The sequence below is a fragment of the Eleginops maclovinus genome, chromosome 22 (assembly GCF_036324505.1).
Source record: "Eleginops maclovinus isolate JMC-PN-2008 ecotype Puerto Natales chromosome 22, JC_Emac_rtc_rv5, whole genome shotgun sequence".
NCBI classification, from domain to species: Eukaryota; Metazoa; Chordata; class Actinopteri; order Perciformes; family Eleginopidae; genus Eleginops; species Eleginops maclovinus.
The window spans coordinates 18,765,959-18,786,918 of record NC_086370.1 but is presented as its reverse complement, the minus strand read 5'-3'; the positions used below and the strand labels follow the sequence as shown (position 1 = coordinate 18,786,918).

The window sequence follows — 20,960 nt, the reverse complement described above, 5'->3', positions numbered from 1 at the left end:
GATTTTCATCAAGAGCAAAACTGAGCCAAATAAAATTCACAAAAAGGAGTCGTTACCTGAATGCAATTCTCTTGCCCTGCTCCCACTTAGGTTTCCCTGTTTGTGAGTAAGAAGCTTTTCATTTGCTGTTTTGGCCAATATCAATTGCTGCTTTGTTTACGCACACATTTTTGCCTATTATTAAGTTGTTTCTGCAAAGTTTTGATGAGCGATAAGTTTAATTTAGGATGCGATATTAATGAGCTAAAATCCCGAATTTTATTCCCGGGGGGGGGGGGGGGGGGGGTTCTCTCTCCCCCCTGCGTTAAACGCCAAGCTCAGACTTCTTTTTTTACTTCGGTAACATAGTGACATCACACATTGTACGTCATTTGCCAAGGAGGCTCGACTTTTCCTATACATCTCTAAGCCGTTGACCAATCACAACAGAGCCAGCCAGCTAAGCCAATCGGAGCACACTGGGCTCTGGATCAGACGGAGGGGGAAAGAGGCTGCAGCACAGGTAGTATGAGAAAAATAAAGCATGTAAACATGTCACAGTAGAGGCACAAAATACAAATATGACCCTGAAAATGAGCATTATAATTTATAAGTCCGCTTTAAAATAACATTATAACTGACTGGGTGTGCTTCAGGAAAACTTGTCATGATCAAATGTAATAAAGGTGACAGTATGTGTTGAAATATTTCAGTCTAGACTTTTGGACATAGAAAGTTTGCAATGAACTGCAGTCAGCTCTTCTAAAGTGAATCTATTGCAACACATCTGCATCATGTTATAAGCCTCTTCAATCAGCTGCTCCACTGACTCTGTGCCAGTTTTTAACTTCCATTTCCTCATTGACGTGGTTCACACCGGTTCTAACCGGCTGAGGACCAGATGTGTGTATTCCATATATCAATCATTCCAGGATCATTTAACATGGTAAACGTTTGTAATGTGGGGGCAATAACCTGTGGTAAGATGACAGCCTGCGCCACACATTAGGCGTCCATTAGGCTCTGCAGGTAACTGTAGCTCATTCACTCACACACTCAGTTCAAACTCACAGGAAATGAAATATACACCCCATCATCAGAGTAACATGAGTATATCTTTGTCCAAAGACTTGCTGAGAGTTCCCTGTGTTTTTCTCCCATGTCGCAGTGCTCTCTTGCTGCTGAAGTCAGCAACCTGAACTAATCCAAGCAGGAATCTGGGCTGGAGACGCAGGGTGGCCCTGCTGGGTGCTAAAGTGGCCTTTGACCCATTGCAGCTTTATGGTGCTGAGCGGCCGTAACCAAGAGACATTTATCCAGACTGCAGGGTGACTCTGTATGTTAACTCCTGCCAAGCCTCTTACCGAGAAGAACAGCAGGTTGCTGCTTCTCCCGTGTCAGAAAAACCAACACTTTAAAATAGCAAAATATCGGGTCAGCTTATGTAAAGCTGCAGGACTGTGAAGGAATAATGTGAGCTCTGCAGCGATGTAGGCAATAATATATTCAGTATGTGTTGTTGACATTTTATTCACATTTGCTCACTAAAATGTTATTATGACAAAAGATTTTGAAACATCACATTTCACATAGAGAACAATCCAAACCAAGTATTGTGATTAATATCAAACAGCTGGTACCAGTGAACATCTGTTGATGCCAAGTTGTTGTGATAATTTCTCCATATTAGAAAAAGGTGAATAAGTAACTACGTTGTTTTGGATTTTTTCAATGAGTCGCATGATATCACAATGTTAATCTAATCGCAACAAATGGCATTTACATTTGTAAATATTTTTCTACTAGAATGCTTTTTTCATGTCCATTTAATGTCAAATCATTGAGACAGAAATAATCAGGTACTGTATATCTTTCTGTGTGCTTAAGTTGATAGGAAGACAATGTTTTCCTCCTGGAAAAGACAAGGATATAAAATAACTGATAAGACTGTGTTTCCAGACAGCTTAGATAAAGGCCAATAATGATGTAGGTCGACAGTGTTTCCATCCCTTGCAGTGGATGCACTAGATGGTGTAATATCAGAATCGCTATGACAAAAAGGGCACAGATCCAAATTGTTTTCTCCAGCCTTATACTTGCACGTTATAACTGTGCTTTGTGCCATCTCTAGTGTAGCATCATTGTGAAGATGTATATACTGTACTGTATATATATATATATATACAGTACAGTATATATGTATATGTATATGTATATATATGTATACATATACATATACATATACATATATATATATATATATATGTATATGTATATATATATACAGTACAGTATATATGTATATGTATATGTATATATATATACAGTACAGTATATCAATAAATGTATCAAATAACTTATGATAGCATGTGAAATTCAGCACCGACATTGATTGTGTTACTAGTGTGTCCTTGCTGTTCTCACCCCCCACCCTCCCTCAGATTCCAACACATTGTCCCCCACATGTACTAAATCTGGTTGAAACTGGTTTAGGGTGACAAGTCAATGCTATGCCAGTGTAGAGTACAATTAACTGTGCCTCCCTTGTTCTTTTTCCACATCATTTTTCAGACAGGAGGGGATTATGAAGCCTAAATCTTTTCTGTAAAACCCTTCCTGGCAGCAGACCTCAACTATGGGAAAAGGCATCAAAGTTCCTGAAGAATTTGAGGTGCATTCAGTGTTAAAACCAGTTTGACCTGCTCTCTTCATCCCTCCCCTGTTCTTGTTCTGCCTCTTTTCTTTCATCTTTCATGTCTCCTCTTTGAGTTCCTCTATCCCGCCCTACTTGACTTTTTTTCCTTCTGACTAGGTTCCACTGTGTTTCTGACCTGAGGTTATGGAAATGGGTGCAATCAGATGATGATATAACTTTATGATGCTGCAGCAGCAATGTGATCAAGGCGCTTTCGGCTCTTGACCAATCAATGTGAATGCAGGGTGTGTTATACAAATTCACGTTATTGGGTTAGGGTGTAGGTCTATAATTTCCTTTAGTTTCCTTGCCTACCATCTCTTTCATTTTGCCATTTCTTAAGTGACTTAACTATTCCCAATGAACTCAGAACCCTAAGTAAATCTTTTAGTCATCCATCTCCCTCTTGTAGGATTCCCCTCAGGTTATTTTTTTAACTTTAAGTAGCATATTAGACTCTCTACATGTTGCTTCCTATTTCTGGACCACTCATATTCATTCAGATTTAATCAACCTCTTGTTGTGTTTTAGTGCTTTGTGATTTGATTCTATAGTTGTGTCCCTTTAATTAGTGCTCACCAGGAAGAGGTCTCCAGGCAGTGTCCCGGCTGGTGCAGTGTGGAGCTGTTATTACGTCCATCAACCGGTTCAGACTGGACTCCTGGCACTCAAAACAATGTTCCTGGAGAGAAGTATCCCATTGGCCTACCAGCCCCCATCGTCAGCACATGAACCCAACGCCTTAAGCTTGACACAAGTATGTAAAGATGAGTTCATTCACTTTAACGTTTTTTATATGATTTTTAGATTGAGTTCTTATTTTGACTTTTTCTTTTTGAAGCGCTTTATTATAATAATCTGATTTGGTCCGGAAACCTATCAGGTAAACAGTTGTCATTCATGTGTCTGTGTACGTGTGCATTTATTCAACTAGTCAAGATTTCAGATGTAGCTCAAGAGAAAACAACAACTATAAAGTCTGAGCCATAACCACATGCAGCTGTGTGTGGTGCGCTCCGGGCGCGCAAGAGGAAGCAGCGCTTTTCCTCTAGCTGCGTTCAAGCGGCTGCTGGACCAGTGAGAACAGCTTTGAACCGGTTTTGTCGCTGCCTACAAAGCAGTGTGAAAAGGATGAACGCTGCGCATTATTGAAGCAGAGTACTAAGTTGACACGCGGCAATCAAATATCCCAGCTCTGCGGCATCTGTGTGTGATGCTCTCTTGTTAATGTCTTTTGTAGTAATTTTGTAAGAAGGGATTTTATTAGCGAAACCCTCCTACATGGAAAGTTCCCGCAGAGCGCGCAGCTCTGCAGGGTCCTGCGGCTGTTTTTGTAGATGCTGAGGTGAGTGCAGCATGTGTTTTTATTACAAGAATAACAAGCACTGTGGGCCTGGCTTTGTGTCGAAGTAATAAGATAACGTGATGAGAAACTACTGTTATTGTTGTTAGGGAATAGAGAAGATGTCACATGAATTTACAGAAGACATACAATTTCATCAGGATATTGTTGTCTTTTTAATGAAAAGTAACCTGTTTACTGTCAACATGATGTAAGCCTGCTTTGTAAAGTAAAAACACATCTGAAGGGAGTTTTTACCAAACAAAGTGCGACCAACAGGAGTTGATGTTGCTGCAGTGATGTCTGAAGTTGCTCTTGGCTACAAATTATTAATGAGAGAGGTCTTAAACGTCAGTCAGCACAATAGAGTCTCTCTCGTATGTTTAAGGGTCAACGCTCAATCACGAAGGAGGCAGGTTAAAGGTGCCAGAGGTGGGGTTCTAGTCAGTGCAGCTTTCTTTACTTTCTCCTCCTCGGAGGTGTGGTTATAGGGACAGGAACAAAAGGGCCAGTTGTCTGTGGGTAACTTGCAGTCAGTCAGTGTTCAGGACCTCACACAGGTGAATTGCCTGTTTGCACAGGATAACTGCTGCTGCAGCCTTTACTACATCGAGACTTTGCGTAAGAGTACATTTTTGATATCTGGTATAAACATATGGTCATGTAACTTATATGCTTCGCTGATATTTAAACAAAAATAATTTGCCTGTCAATTTTACACAAGGAATGTTTGTTGTTATGTCATTCACAGGATCCCCTTCTCTGCCTGAGCTGTAGCAGACCCCAGGGGGCAGTAGTAACATCAGCGTCATGGCTTCATCTACTGGTGTGCTGGACGGAGGCTGGGGATGGGCTATTGTTTGCGCCTCTTTCATGGCCCAGCTCCTGGCCTATGGATCACCCCAGTCCGTGGGCGTCCTTTACCCGGAGTGGCTGAACGCCTTCCAGGAGGGCAAAGGCATGACAGCCTGGGTGGGCTCCCTTGTGGCCGGAGTGGGGCTAATAGCAAGTGAGTGGCACATTTTGTAATAATGCACTGATCCTAACCATGGGCTAACATAGGAATAAAGAGGCAAAACTACACGTCAATTTAATTAGATTAGCAAGAGTAATGACATAGCTGTGAAGACATGTTACAGCATCCTTTCACAGAGACAAAGCCAAATGGGAAAATGTGTTTTTGATCTTTCAGCACTATTTTTCCTTCCAAGGATTGTTTCCGGCATTTGCTAATTACATGCAGAGCAGTAAATCAGTGTTTATGTATGGCTCACACTTACGAGTATTATATCTGCTGACATTTAATGAAGATATACCAAATCTGCTTAGTGCGATAAGTAGAGCACTAAATACTCACCTTTACACTTAGCTTATGTTCCATCTCAATCTTAATGCCACATGATACCACTGATAACCGTCATACGATGCTTGTTCAAAGTCTTAACAATAACTTCCATGTAAAATACCAAGGAAGTTGTTTACTCTACTCTACACTTGTCCCAGAGTTAATGCATAACATTATGTTGGCGAGAGAGATAAGGCACTGATGTAAATGATGGGGACTATGTGGCTCCCTGAGCAGTGTTATTGTGGTTGTTATTGTCAGAGAGCAAAATTAGTGCAAGTCATCCATGCTATGAATGTGGAAGGATCACTTTGCCCTTAATCTGATCATAGAGGGAAGCAAATAAAGACAGAATGATGGACAGATTAGCAGCGAAAACACAGAGAGCTAACGAACAGTGTATTGGTTGAGTAACGTTATGTGTATGAATTGACGTCTTACATAAAGAAAAAGAGAAGAGTCTGAACATGTGAATTCCAGGTAAAAGCTGGCCTGTGCACAAACAAACCGTTCCTTATGTCTGGATTTTTTAAAGGCATGCTCCATGATTGTGTTGAGCCAACAGGATCAGTGATAAATAGTTGTCCTAGTTGACATTTCCTTCAAGTCAGAACAACGCCCCTGTCCCGGTTACGTACTATCGCCCTTCTAAAAGGGGTGATATGAAAATCATGACTGGACAGATCCGGCCTTGGTCCCTGCCGAGTCTTGGAAGCATGTCCCAGCTGTCTGACAGCTGCAGCACTGCAGTTTCTGCTACACTTCCCCCGGTTAGCGAGGAAGGAAACAGTAAATGTAGCATGATGAATGACCCAAGCAATCTTTGTTTTTTTTAGAAGGCCTTTATAGAGAACAAAAGAAGTTAAGCTGCCTGATATCATAACTATGCTTTGTTTTATAAACAATTTTGTTCCCGTTGTCACTCACAATTCCCCCTCTTTTTATCTCTTCCCCTCTCGCTCTTTCCTTTGCCGCTGTCTGTTCAACTGCTCCCAGGTCCAATCTGCAGTGCCTGTGTTGACAATTTTGGGGCTCGTCCCGTGACCATCTTCAGTGGCGTAATGGTGTCAGGCGGCTTGATGCTCAGTGCCTTTGCTCCGAATGTACAGTTCCTCATCTTTTCCTATGGAATCGTGGTCGGTAAGGAACCACTTGATGGTCATCCTGTGTGTAATTTAAATATCCATGAGACATCCCTGCAAACAGACTGTAATACTTTCACACAGACAATCAGGTAGAGCCTTGGGTCTTTAAATTGCAAGAATAACAATGTGTTTGGTCATGGGTGGTTACTAAGCTTCTTAACGCTCTTACATATGAGAATCTTGTCGAACATTGTATAATAATTTTAAGAAGCCGAGTACAAGTCTGACTATTATGCAACATGAAAGGTAGACTAGCTCCTATATTACCATTTAAACTAATACAATTTCCACTTCGAGCTGCAAGCTGTTTGTATTTGTTAGGCATGTTGGCGGAAAAGTAATGTTATTGCTTAGCCTGATCCCTACGTGACCTTTTGTAGCCGTTTCAGCCTCCCCAGTGTGTCGCGTGGGCCAAACGCCACCTGTTATCACGCATTAAGTGACAGCTCAGCCGTGTTAAGTCTTGTGAACCCACCCACTGTCGGCACTGCCTTTTTTGCAGATCACTGATAGGCGACGCCATGCATATTTCAAGACAGTTATTTATTTTTAGAGATGCGCTGTGATGATGGCTGCGGCTGGACCTACTCGTGCAGCTTGTTTACTGCTCCATCGTATTCTTTTTATATGTTTTACTACTGACATTGAACAAGGAATCCTATGCACACTAACCCCCAAGTTTACAGATTTATGTACATTGTCAATACATCTTTGCATTGGTTTATCCACTGAAATACTGAGAGCACAATGCAATCCTTTACACTTTCTGGAGCTAATTGAAATTATTTATTATGTTTTCTCCTACATAGGTCTGGGTTGCGGTCTGGTGTACGCAGCCACGCTGACCATCACCTGTCAATACTTCGACAAGAGACGTGGCCTTGCCCTTGGCATTGTCACCACAGGTACTGCTGCCTCCACCCCCTTTCCTACGCTCACTGGGTGCACACCACTTCTCCATGCTCACTTCTTTCATGTATGAGCTGCTGGGAGCCTTGGGATGCTGAGGTAAACACCTATAGTGCAGCAAAGACAGGGTGGTCTCTTAGGGTAGGGATACAACACTGGTGACCAGTGCCTATATCGGGATTGGTTTGGAATCAAAAGTTGGAGGATAATGGTTTAGGAAGGTTGACATACACTTTGAACAGTTTAAACAGTCCATGATTATTTCAGAACTACTGAGCAAACAGTTATTTAAAATCCAAAGAACATTTAGTTCCTGCTGACCTCGATCAGTAATACCTTACTGCAGTGATTTTCAGTGTAATCAAGGGTGTGTCAGTACACTCACTGTGATATCACTCTTGGGTGGTGCTAAAGGTAAAACAGAGCCCTCTACTTAATCAAAGTTCAGTTACTTTCTCAAGTTATTAAAGCCATTATGTTGGATCATAGTATTTCTGGGTTTTGCGCCCCCCAGTGGCAGTGTCAAAAAATGGTTACAACATGGAAAGACATAAGTATCATTTTTGTACCAGTTTGTTATAAAGATGCTTTTATATTAAGACACATTCTACACATAGTGGCTTCAATTATTACAGATTAATATGTCTCTTTCTAACAAAAATATAATGGTTCTATCTGTCTCTTCTCACCAGGCACAAGTGTAGGAGCGTTCATCTATGCCTCAGCTCAGAACGAGCTGATCGTGCTGTACGGCCTGGATGGCTGCTTGTTAATCATCGGAGCAGTAGCACTAAACCTCATGGCCTGCGCGGGGTTCATGAGGCCCCTCATCATGCCACGGTACTACCTCAAACAGAAGGCTGCCCTGGAACGCAACACAGAGGAGCAGCTTTTCGAGAAACCCCCGCTGGATGACCTGAAGATCACAGCAGGTTCAACCTCAACCACTCCAGATAAAACTGTGATGGTGAAGGAGATGCTTATCACCATGGATGCCAAAGACTCAGCAGTTCAGACAGAGAAGAAGAAAGGCAGCTTCCTGTCCGGGCTGGCCATCATTAAAGTCATCAAGAAGAAGCAGCAGGCCTACTCCAAGTACATGCACTCCATGTATGAGATCATGCAGGACCAATCTATGATGTCCTTCTGCATTGGCATCTTCCTGTTCAGCCTGGGGGCTTTCCCTCCTGTGCTCTTTATAGAGGATGTGGCGATGAGCCAAGGACTAATGGAAGAAGTTAGTGTCATTCCTTTGGTATCAATAGGGGCTATCGCCTCTTGTGCTGGTAAACTAGTGCTGGGTATGCTGGTGGACATCAAGTGGATTAACGGCATCTTTCTGTATGCCTTCACCATGTTTGCAGGAGGTTTGGCACTGTTCCTTATCCCTCTCACTAAGAGTTATCTGGGACTTCAGATCCTCTCCGTCATCCTGGGTTTCTTCTCTGGAAACTGGTCTCTCACCTCCTACATAACCACAAAGATCGTTGGCTTGGACAGACTGACACAAGCCCACGGCATCCTCATGTTCTTCGGGGGCTTTGGGATCATGTTGGGACCCCCTGTTGTAGGTAGGAAGGCTATCTACATTTGCAATTGTATTGGTTAGATATAAGAGGTAGTCTACACATACTTTCATTGTGTGAAAAAAAACCCCATAACATTTTGCAACTATTCAAAAGACAATAAAACAACTACATTTTAAATCAGAGGGAGAGCCAGGAGAAGGGCATGTTGACTTCAATAGCATGTCTTAATATAGCTGACTGCTGTATGTGCTAAGAATTCCTGCTGACTCACAATGTCTGTTCCTTCTCATCACTTTGCAGGGTGGTTCTTTGACTGGACGCAGTCATATGACTTGGCGTTCTACTTCAGTGGGGGCTGTGTGGAGCTGGGAGCAGTTATTCTCCTTATTCTAAACCTGCCATGCTGGAAAAGGAAGTCCTCCAAGTCCTCCAAGTCCTCTGAGAGTGACAGAACAGATGTCCAGTACACCAGCAACTGTGACATGGTTGCCTCTGTAGCCTGAGTTTAAACACCTTTCATAAAGACTCATATTTCACACCTACTGCCCAGCAATTGTCCGCTGATACCCAAACCTTCTCTGGGAGGACTTTCTTTTCTTTGAATTTGCAGGAGTTTCCTCCTTACCTTTGCTGCCAGGGTCTAATATACCAAAATACTTGCCAGAGGTTTTGAAATACAGGCCTTTCCTCTGTACGTTGCCTGCATTTCTCAGGTTCAAACAATACTGCAGATCTTTTTAAAGGTTTGACTGTAATGCCTGTGTTGACTTTAATTATTGCCTCATTTTACGAGGTGAACTGAACAATGTTGTTCAACTCCCAAATTTTACATTGTGTTTATGTAAACACTGATTTTGTCTTTGCTGTAGCTCTTAACAATAGACATAGGGTTGTTAATATTTCTTGGGAGAAAAACATTGTTGGTTGTTAATTCAACACAATGAGAACATTTGAAACCACTCTGACAATGCACAAAGAAATCTCCCAGGAATCTCACTGGAACAGAAAATATACAGGGATTGATGAGAGAGGGAGTGCTTTTTGATAATCATAATTTTAGCAACACATTTTTATGGTTTGAATAGACTTTATATCTTAAGTAGACCACTATGTAACTTTGCAAAGCATCAATGATAGTCAATGCCTGTCAACACATAATGCCTGTTGGAACAATTCAAAAGCCTTGCTTTATAAATATTATTTTGAGTTCCACATACCTCGTGTTTCTAGGAATGAGAGACTTTCCTAAAAATTCATGCCGTTTCAAAAACATGTAAAGACAATGAAGAGATCCTACTGTGTTTCCAACCGTAACAGCATGTTGCTCTTTGTGGCATGATCATCATGACATCTGCTGTCAATCAATTATGACCAGGCTGATCCTTTCTCGTTTCCCATTATTGTTGTGTGTGCTATATGTTTACGTGTGCATTGTGTGTGTACCTGTTTGCACACGCATGGTTGCATACGTGCACAGGTTTGTATGTGTGTGCTATGGATTATTTGATAAACTTTTATATTAGCAATAGTTTGTAAAGTCCTATGTGCTATTGACTTTTATATATGCACATATAAAACCGCCCAACGAGAAAAAGCTTTTTTTTTTTTAAGTTGGAAGATGATTATTGTGATAATAATTGTAATGAAGACATTGCAATAGGCTCTTAGAATCACTTGAATGTTGCTGAATACACCACTACAAATGTATTTTTGATAGTTCCAGTTTCAGGCACAAGGATAAATCTGGGACAATAGCTTTTTGTGATGTAGAGAGTATTTACAAGGTGCAGATGAGGTACAATAAGTACTGAACTAGAAGGGTTCTAGCAATTCTTATTTTGTATGCCAGTATTACGATATTCATGTATATTATTGTTTTATTATTTCATTTTATTAAAAAAATGTGCCAATAAAATATTTGCATTAATAACTGTCAAGGTGTGTCACATACTTATAAGGTGTAGCTTTTTCATTACATTTTTGAAATTATTCTTTCACTTATATTTTTACAATATTAATATAATAAAAATTGTTTTTATTAATAGTTATTATAATAATTCATATTTAAATGTTAAACTTGTTTAGGGTGCTTTTTTGTCTCCAGTTAATCGATTTAATTTATTTAAATGTGCATTTTCATTATTCTTATTGTGTTTTTTAGACCACAATAAAAGTATAAAGACAAAGTGACATTTGTTTAGAATAGCAAAGTGCTTATGAAAACATAAAAGACATCTGGACTGAACCCTTTTCTTTCGCCATTTAGCTCCTTGAACAAGCAAACACTGCTGCCCGGGGGAATCAGTTTTCATACAAAGTCAGTCGACCATTTTCATCCTCGAGCCATCCTGCTTCTTCTCCTGGCAACCCTATCACCGGTCCCCATGGTTACACGTCACGTGACTAGCAACATAAACACATTTCGAAGGGAGCTAACATCACGGTAGGCAGCTAGCTAGCCAACCATTTTACTGACAGCATGTGTTGTAAGCCTAGCGTTTAGATGTGAGAGTGATGGAAGTACTCAGTCGTTGTTTGGCTGGACTTTCCGGGAGTTTCCGAGAGTGGAGCATCATGTCGCAGAGGGAGAAATACGTCTATATTTGAGACATGGAGAGTAGCTGAAAATGGGAGCAAGCGCTTCTGTCTCTCTGTGTGTAAGTACAGCAACACCAGCTGCTGTCTTATAACATATCTCGGTGTTTTTCAGTTGATTTTCTAATTAATGACACCTTGTGTAGGGCAGTTTTACTTGTTAATAAAAGTATAAGTAGCAGACTACTTTCTTTGCAGTTTAATTTTCAAGAAATACCACACAGAAAGACAACTGTTGTGTGACGTATCTTATGGATCTAACTTTATGCAGTGTGTAACGTATGTATGTGTGTAAAGTAACTAAGTAGCTTTACTCAAGTACTGTACTTAAGTTCAAGTTTGCTACTTGGTGTCGTATTTCTACCCCACTACAATTCAGAGGTAAATTGTGTACTTTTGCTTAGTTAGTCCCTTTAGTGACTTTGCAGAATTTGATTAGTAATGTAAAATCTAAACAACACTAAATTAGACTTTAGTTACACCTGGAGTGACATTCAACAGGGTAGCCTGCAGCATGCAAAGATATATTAAAACTAGCTGCACCTTTACCATCTTTGATAAAGAAATTAATGCATTGATATTTATAATCAAGACGTATAGATATTGTTCTGAAATGGGACATTCTGCATAATGAGTACTTTTACTTTTGGTACTTTAAGTATATTTTGCTGCTAATACTTTGGTACTTTAACTTGAGTAACATTCTGATTGCAGGACTTTTGTAACATAGTATTCCTGAACTTTGGTACTTTAATTTTCCTTAAGATCTGAGTACTTCTTCCACCACTGATTTTATATAGATGTGTTGTTGCCTTTAAATGTAATATCAAGAATCAAGATGTTGATATCAAGAAATATGCCATTGTGTCTTGACGGAGTGTATTATTGTATTGATAATCAGCGAGCGTTTCCCCATTATTAATGACATTGGTCGAGCAATTGAAGGGGACACTTTGTTCACATGTTCCCCAGCTCATTTAATATGTTAATAGGACACATTAAGGAGAGCTTTAAAGACCAATTTTCCTAGGTCGTATGTTCTATGTATGTTTCCCTTGAAATCATCCACTTTCTCATACTGTAGCCTATTGAAGTTTTTCTCCTTAAAACCTACATGATCAAATCTACAGGCAAGGCAGTTTTCATGATTTTAGACATTCAAGTCTACACAGCAGCTGAATGCATACTTAACCTTTTTAGACTGCATTTGAAAATTGGCTCTCGATTTGTTATTTTGCAACTTGAAATGTGTATATAGCCCAATATGTCTTACAAGAAGGACCCTGGGAACATATGAATGAAAATGGACGACACACTGCAGATGAAAAACCCTCACTACTTTTCTAACACCTGTCTATTCAGGAAAGTATCTATAGTAAGCTAATGACGAGACAATTTCATTTCTGTATTTCAGTCAGCTGTTGCATGTATTTCCTCTTCCATTGCAGAGCGACATGTCCTCAGTGAGGATCATGAGGCCCAGTGCTAAGGTCAGCCCAGAGCCCACTGCCCTCACCCTGATCTCAAAGCCTGAACTGTCTGCCAGGTGTGTGTTTGGCGTTGCCTTAGAAACACTGCGAGAGGATGGGCAGATGGTCGATGGAATACCCCTTGTGCTAAGAGACATGGTGGAGTTCCTGGATAAGAATGGTAAGTGAGGCTCATTCTTGCATGAGTCCTATGCTATTCTTTAAGTCACTTTTAGTACATCCCTTCTCCCTTCATAACCATCCTTCTCAAGGAAACACTACTCAAACCTCACCTGTGTGTGTTCTGACTAAATGTTATTGTTCTCACCACAGGACTGCACCACAGAGGGCTTTTCCGCCTATGTGGATCTGTGGTGCGGACCAGGCAGCTGAGGCAGCGGTCAGACTGTGGGGAGAGGGTGGACCTGGAGCATGAGGGAGATGTCCCCACTGTGGCATCGCTCCTCAAACTCTTCCTTAGGGAGCTGCCTGTCGCCGTAGTTCCCGAACCCCAACGCAAACAGCTGGTTCTGAGCCTCAAAGGTATTTATTTTATTTAAGAAAGGTCAAGAAGGCACAGGCTTATACAATGGGCTTCTCTAATACTTAAGAAAAGTTAACATCATTTAAAATAATACAACAAAATATTAATGACAGCAAAAACCTAGCTAGCTAATCACTTATACAGTGGGGCAAAAAAGTATTTAGTCAGCCACCAATTGTGCAAGTTCTCCCATTTAAAAAGATGAGAGAGGCCTGTAATTTTTATCATAGGTATACCTCAACTATAAGAGACAAAATGAGAAAAAAAACTCCAGAAAATCACATTGTAGGATTTTTAATGAATTTATTTTCAAATGATTGTGGAAAATAAGTATTTGGTCAATAACAAAAGTTCATCTCAATACTTTGTTTTACACCCTTTGTTGGCAATGACAGAGGTCAAACGTTTTCTGTAAGTCTTCACAAGGTTTTCACACACTGTTGCTGGTATTTTGGCCCATTCCTCCATGCAGATCTCCTCTAAAGCAGTGATGTTTTGGGGCTGTCGCTGGGCAACACGGACTTTCAACTCCCTCCAAAGATTTTCTATGGGGTTGAGATCTGGAGACTGGCTAGGCCACTCCAGGACCTTGAAATGCTTCTTACGAAGCCACTCCTTCGTTACCCTGGCGGTGTGTTTGGGATCATGGTCATGCTGAAAGACCCAGCCACGCTTCATCTTCAGTGCCCTTGCTGATGGAAGGAGGTTTTCACTCAAAATCTCACGATACATGGCCCCATTCATTCTTTCCTTTCCACGGATCAGTCGTCCTGGTCCCTTTGCAGAAAAACAGCCCCAAAGCATGATGTTTCCAACCCCATGCTTCACAGTAGGTATGGTGTTCTTTGGATGCAACTCTGCATTCTTTCTCCTCCAAACACGATGAGTTGAGTTTTTACCAAAAAGTTCTATTTTGGTTTCATCTGACCATATGACATTCTCCCAATCCTCTTCTGGATCATCCAAATGCCCTCTAGCAAACTTCAGACGGGCCTGGACATGTACTGGCTTAAGCAGGGGGACACGTCAGGAACTGCAGGATTTAAGTCCCTGGCGGCGTAGTGTGTTACTGATGGTAGCCTCTGTTACTTTGGTCCCAGCTCTCTGCAGGTCATTCACTAGGTCCCCCCGTGTGGTTCTGGGATTGTTGCTCACCGTTCTTGTGATCATTTTGACCCCACGGGGTGAGATCTTGCGTGGAGCCCCAGATCGAGGGAGATTAGCAGTGGTCTTGTATGTCTTCCATTTTCTAATAATTGCTCCCACAGTTGATTTCTTCACACCAAGCTGCTTACCTATTGCAGATTCAGTTTTCCCAGCCTGGTGCAGGTCTACAATTGTGTCTCTGGTCTCTTTTGACAGCTCTTTGGTCTTGGCCATAGTGGAGTTTGGAGTATGACTGTTTGAGGTTGTGGACAGGTGTCTTTTATACTGATAACGAGTTCAAAAAGGTGCCATTAATACAGGTAACAAGTGGAGGACAGAGGAGCCTCTTAAAGAAGAAGTTACAGGTCTGTGAGAGACAGAAATCTTGCTTGTTTGTAGGTGACCAAATACTTATTTTACAGAGGAATTTACCAATTAATTCATTAAAAATCCTACAATGTGATTTCCTGGATTGTTTCCCCCATTCTGTCTCTCATAGTTGAAGTGTACCTATGATGAAAATTACAGGCCTCTCTCATCTTTTTAAATGGGAGAACTTGCACAATTGGTGGCTGACTAAATACTTTTTTGCCCCACTGTATAACTTCTATACAAACATTCAATTAAACCAAGAGTAATGGAGGTGTAGACACCTAAAGAGTAAGCAGCTCATTTTCTGGAGACTAACATGTTATCTACTGGTTTCAAGATATTCTAAACTCTGATGATTATGTCTTGAAGCACTAGATTAAAAGTCAAATATTTAAAGCCAGTATGAGAACTTGTAGGATGGATGTTGTTCTTAATCGTATTTTTGGCAGAGTCTGTATTTCTCTGTGTTTCCAACACTTCATCTTTAAAACAATTCTTTGCAAAGAGGTAGAAGTGTAACCAGCAGAGTTAAGAGGTCTGCATCGTCTTGTAGATTATTCGGTATAAATTCATATCTGGACCAAAAGTGACTAGAACTAACTAACACACTATCTCATTTGTTTCTGGTTATGAAGCATATATTCACATTTGTGAAATGCTGTTTAATTAATGTTGTTGTGATGTGTTTGTCTATTTCTAAGGATATGCAGTTGAGGCAGAGAGGAACCAGTCTCTGAGAGAAAACCTTTGTATCCTGCCTGATGACAACCTCACTATTTTGTCCTACCTCATCCACTTCCTGTCCAGAGTGGCCGCTCACAGACAATCTAATCACATGCCTGTGGAAAATCTGGCAACAATCTTTGGGCCTTGCATATTTCAGTAAGTTGTTGAACTTGGACACAATGTTCCTCACATTAAATCACTGCACACTGTATATACTGTGACATTAAGCTTACGTTTTTAGACTTTTCAAAGTGTTGCTTTTCCCACAGTTTTTAAGAAAGATACAGCTGGATTTCACTAAAGGTGTAATCAAGAACAATCTAGAGGTCAGCAAATGAAAGTGCAGATATTTCCTTCTCAATCACTGGTTATGGTTGTTTGTCATAGTAAAATACACATGTAGAATAAGAACCCACTTTGTTAGTTTGTCATGAAACCAACCGGTATGGTCCCATTTACCAGCTTCAGTTCCTCTTTTTTCTGCGTCGCTAAGTTTGGGTGGATTCAGGTTTGTCCCTTCAAGGAAATGGGTGTGGATGGCAGTTGATGGCACACAAAAAACAGACAGATTATAACAGAGCTCAGGATTTTATCTTCAGCTTCCTCCTGTTTACAGAACTTTGCCATCACTGTAAACAATTCCAATCTCTAGCGAGACACACTCAACAATTACATTGTATCATTGGAAAGCACATATCCTACGTCGTCAACACTGCTCCCCCATCCCTTGATGTCCCAGTCTCATCTATGTCTGCTCTGTTCTCTCCAGAAGTGAACAGCATCTCAGTGGAATGTGGGCTTAGTCACACCATACAGTTCTGCATTTGAAGGGAAAATGTCATGTGATTATAGCTAAGGGGAAGAAAGAGTGTGGGTGGAGTTGGCACTAGATGTTTGGAAAAAGTTGGGGTGGGTCTAGCTGCGGAGTTGGAGAATGTCCTTAGCATTTCTTTCTGGATTCACAACATCTCACATAGAAAGAGAAGAATAGTGTAATGGTTCAATAAAAAGATTGGGGAAATAATGACAAATGCAAAATAAAAGATAAACAAAACCTTTTAGCCAAACACAACTTTTAAGGAACACATTTCTTCCAAGAGTTACATGATATTGCCATGAATTCCACTTGGTGTGACAGACAGTGGAGCACATGTTTGTGCCATGCAGCATACAGCATGTGACAGCTTCTTTGGCCCCCCACCCAATAACTTGTGCGTGTTTGTCAACAAATACAGCTTGTTCCCCGTTTTATAATCCATGGAGAACGCTTCTCCTGTCATCCCCATGACCCGCCTGCCATGTAACACACATCTATTAATACTCACATGTTTCACATTCTATTCCCTGGATGTATGCTATGATAACCTTTACCTAACGTGTAAACATCAGAAACAACCTAAACATAAACAGAATGGATGATGTCAACAAATGCACGGTACATGTTTTCTAAATGAAGAGCTGCTTCCAGGTAAACATGCGAGACTATTTGTGGCGCTTTCCTCCGTATTGCGAATATGAAGACCAGAAGCTGCACATATCTCTGAAGTGTGAAAGTTGTCATCGCCACAGTGGCATTTCACAATCCTTTACAGCGTGACTTTTTAGTTTGGTCAGTGGGTATTATACTTTCCCGAGTGTAAGACTTTGATCCACCTCATACCGTCTGAGCGCTTTATCTCAGTTCACTGCTGCCTCCTTCCACTAGGCGGAGCTCTTTCCATGATGTCTGTTGCACTACAGTGTGTGTGACATTGTGATGTTTGTCTGCATGCAGTGTTCCCGCAGGACCCAGGATGCTGGAGGAGCAGAATGTGTGTAATGCCCTGTTGCACCATCTCCTGAGGCACCACCAGAATCTATTTCCAATTCCAGCCGAGGACACAGTGGCCTCCTCTATCACCTCCTGCTCCCCCCCTCCTCCTACCCTATCTGCCCTGTCACACCTTGAGGTGAGCCATGTTTTTCTTTCTATCTTTCATCAAAAATGGTTCTGTCTTGTTACATTTCTGATTTTATCGCACACATTAATCAACAAGCCCACAGCCCTTACCCACAGCAGAACTATCTCATCCGTGCACAGTCTATGTCATTTAAAGGTCTTGAAATTTTTGTTTTGCCTGTCGTCACCAACATTTTTCATGGATATATAATCATATAAGGTTGCAGGCCTTCGGGAACACACTGTGCTTGTAGTAGGCTGTTTAACTTTAATGGAATCTGAACCATCAGACCTGCAGCAAACTGTTACCATTGCTAAACAAGATAGCCATGGAGCTTATCCGCTCATTTTGTTCCAGGTCATATTCAGTGATGTATTACACTACTAGGTGTTAATGATATATACAGCAGGTCCTGGCAAAATGTGGTGTGAAGATCAGAAATGACATACTCTTTATTAATAGTTATTGGCCTTAGTCCAGTATGACCATGAACACAGGATTACATTGCATTTCCTGACCTTGAGGTTTTATTGCCTCCATAGAGATGTGAGTATCGACTCTTTCTATCCTTGGTAGGTCCAATCCAGCAGCTGTCACTCAGAGCAGAGCCGTGTGCAGAGGTCGGGGGGAGAGACCATTTCACTGTCAGCGACTAATGCTTTTAACCAAACAATACAGAGGCATTTCCATCTCAGCAGGTACTGTTATCACTTTAGTATCAAAGACTTTGTAACTGCTTAGATATACAGACAGTAGTTACTAATGTGTATGCAACTGAGCCACGGTTAGACTGTCACTGAACATTCATGTGCTGTGAATATAAACAATCCTTTCCCTTTAAACATCTTCTACTGGGAGAATAATTAGGGCTTTTCCCCCTGTAGCATTTCACTCCAGCATCGTTTAGCCAGTTGACAGGTTGATGGTTGTATCACTGAGGCTAAAATATCACTCACAGTGAATTAGGGCCAACCTCTGGTTATTTTTCACTCTGTTCATGGAAGTCAAAAAAGATGTCCAACTGTGTCACAAACCCTCGGCAGAAAGACGTCCAGTATCTGTAGTCATCAGAAACAAAGTGCAGTTACTTGTCAAGCTGCCTTTCATCACAGTTAGTTTAATTGAAGAAGCAGAGAGGTGGAACAATTGGTTCCCCGGACCTAATCTACACACTAGCTGACATCTTCTTGTGGGGAACTTTTCCAACTCATAAAGAGCTTGGAGGCAACGGTGCCATTTGCTATTTTTAAATCCTGAAGGGTTGCCGCAAGGTTGCAGAGATCAAATATCATTAATACATTTTCTTTTTTTGTCCAGCCCTAGACAGCATGTGACATGGCGCTGCACTTGCTGAATCATTGTGAGGCCGTCACCCATGTATGTGCTTACAGTTGTGTGTCTGATGTCTTGATTTGTGTTTGTGTGCGGATGGGAGTTCTGCCCGAAGCTAATGGAGAGAAAGACGCTTCACCACACGCTCTGTGGTATTGCTTTACATTTTTTATGAAACGGATCTGCCCGCGGTGGAATTCAGGTAATTAAGACTGTAAGGGAAAACAAACAAGCATGAGGAATTGCTAATACAGTCCCTGTGAACTACCGGCAGCATTTAATATGAGGGTTACGGAGATATGGCAGTGGCATAGCGGCCAGATTTAAGACTGTCCAGACTGTATTTTAAATACTCACGTCTCAGTTTAAAGAGCACGGGTTCAACAGGTTGCATAACATTTGCAACGTGTGTCTGTGTTTGTGTGCGTGTGTGTGTATGTGTCCTTCTCACATGACATAGGAAAAGGGGTGATGGCTGTCCAGGTTTTGCGTAACAGAAAAAGACGGACGCAGCCCTCTATTTCTTTCCACAGCTCACGTCGATGCACTCCGCTCTCATTGAAACGTTGACTTAAAGTAAATATATTATGTCAACAGATAACACATCGTCTTATTAGGTTAGTCGAAAGCAATAATATTAAGTTTAAATTAAAAAGAATCGGCTCAACCTAATACAATTGCTTTCAACTAACCTAATACAATTATGTGTGACCTGCTGACAAAAAATATTTCATTAAAGTCAACATTCATTTTGTGTGTGTGTCCAGGTTGTATGAAATGACCATAATGTTTTCCGTGCAGCTGCCCACCTGCCAAATGGCTGTTTTGCATCCTGTTTTGTCAGTAGCTCGTTTAATAAAAACAAACATTTTGTCAATATCTTGCAAGAAAAGGATAGAGTTCTTTTTCAGATACTATCAGCAGGTAATTTCATACAGGCTGGAAACACTGGACAAATTAATTGTTGACTTTAATTAAATGATTAGGGCGGTGGTGGCAAAGTCCATAGGGGGTTGGCCTGGGAACTGGAAGGTCACCAGTTCAAGTCCCCGAAAGACCAAGTGCCACCGTGGTGTCCCTGAGCAAGACACTGGTTACCTACACTGCTCCCCGGGCGCCGTACATAATGGCAGCCCACTGCTCCTAACACTAGGATGGGTCAAATGCAGAGACCGCATTTCGTTGTCCTAGTACTTGTACTCTGTGCAATGACAATAAAGGTGAATCTTCATCTTCATCTTCATTACACATAACTGTATTAGGTTAGTTGAAAGCAATGATATTAAGTTAAACCACTTTTTCTTTGACATCATACATTTAATTAAAGTCAACGTTTCAGTTTCTTCAGTGCACATTTGGCCACTTCTACAGATATTTTCTGGGTAAGCTTTATAATCAGTCACATGTCAAGCTCCAAGGAAAGGTTTTACCATGCCAGTTCTCAACGCTCCTCAGAGCTTGTTTTTTTTAACACTCACAGAGCAAACAAATATCAATCATTTTTCATTTAACAGCTTCCCACTCTCATCTGTTAGCAGACAGAAGATGCTGCATCCTCCCAACTGTCTCTCTTTCTAGATAATGGAGAATATATTGTCTGCAATCTGAGGCTCTTTAACAACTAGAGCAAGATTGAACTACTACAAAAATGTTTGGATGATTGGATTATTAAGTTATATCCTTCAGGGAAAGAGCAGCAGCGAAGGGCCGAAGTAGCCATATTTCTCATGGTTCCTTTGTTAATAATGTTAGCCTTTGGTTAAATTTGGTTTTAATGAAGAAAAATTGGCCCTTTTTTAGTATTTGCTTCTGCACATGTCAGATTGGGTTTTGTCACTGGGATGTTGGTCTTTCTCCGAAAAGGCACATGCATGCTTTTCCGTCCGATCATG

General features: G+C 41.1%; 2 protein-coding genes across 4 annotated transcripts in view; both read left to right on the top strand.

Moving 5' to 3' along the window:
- Positions 1-3,756: 3,756 nt before the first annotated feature.
- LOC134859039 (monocarboxylate transporter 9-like) lies at positions 3,757-10,881 on the top strand. Of its 3 annotated transcripts, XR_010165036.1 has the most exons (7): positions 4,123-4,637; positions 4,768-5,025; positions 6,358-6,501; positions 7,316-7,411; positions 8,108-8,652; positions 8,780-8,986; positions 9,245-10,881. XR_010165036.1 is itself a non-coding variant. In XM_063875322.1 (6 exons), exons 2-6 carry the CDS (start codon positions 4,827-4,829, stop codon positions 9,445-9,447), a joined length of 1,521 nt encoding a protein of 506 aa, XP_063731392.1. In that variant the 5' UTR covers positions 3,757-4,019; positions 4,768-4,826; the 3' UTR covers positions 9,448-10,881. The 3 variants fall into 3 exon arrangements, 2 of the variants coding, with proteins under 2 accessions (XP_063731392.1, XP_063731391.1); XM_063875322.1 differs by lacking the exon at positions 4,123-4,637 and adding an exon at positions 3,757-4,019 and having other exon boundaries at positions 8,108-8,986; XM_063875321.1 differs by having other exon boundaries at positions 4,333-4,637; positions 8,108-8,986.
- A 497-nt stretch (positions 10,882-11,378) lies between these two features.
- The window catches only part of LOC134858919 (protein FAM13A-like), a 20,497-nt gene continuing 10,915 nt past the window's right edge, over positions 11,379-20,960 (top strand). The window contains exons 1-6 of the mRNA XM_063875143.1: positions 11,379-11,601; positions 12,988-13,189; positions 13,342-13,551; positions 15,772-15,952; positions 17,571-17,745; positions 18,313-18,434. Of these exons, the coding sequence (XP_063731213.1) occupies positions 11,572-11,601; positions 12,988-13,189; positions 13,342-13,551; positions 15,772-15,952; positions 17,571-17,745; positions 18,313-18,434 (920 nt within the window). The 5' untranslated portion in view covers positions 11,379-11,571. The remainder of the gene's footprint in view (positions 11,602-12,987; positions 13,190-13,341; positions 13,552-15,771; positions 15,953-17,570; positions 17,746-18,312; positions 18,435-20,960) is intronic.

What these genes read in the sequence shown, in the direction of transcription:
- LOC134859039 (XM_063875322.1), top strand. Translation starts at nt 4,827, where the DNA reads ATGGCTTCATCTACTGGTGTGCTGGACGGAGGCTGGGGATGGGCTATT. An exon ending in TTCCTATGGAATCGTGGTCG is followed by an intron (nt 6,502 to 7,315) that starts GTAAGGAACCAC and finishes TCTCCTACATAG; the next exon opens with GTCTGGGTTGCGGTCTGGTG. An exon ending in GTTGGGACCCCCTGTTGTAG is followed by an intron (nt 8,987 to 9,244) that starts GTAGGAAGGCTA and finishes ATCACTTTGCAG; the next exon opens with GGTGGTTCTTTGACTGGACG.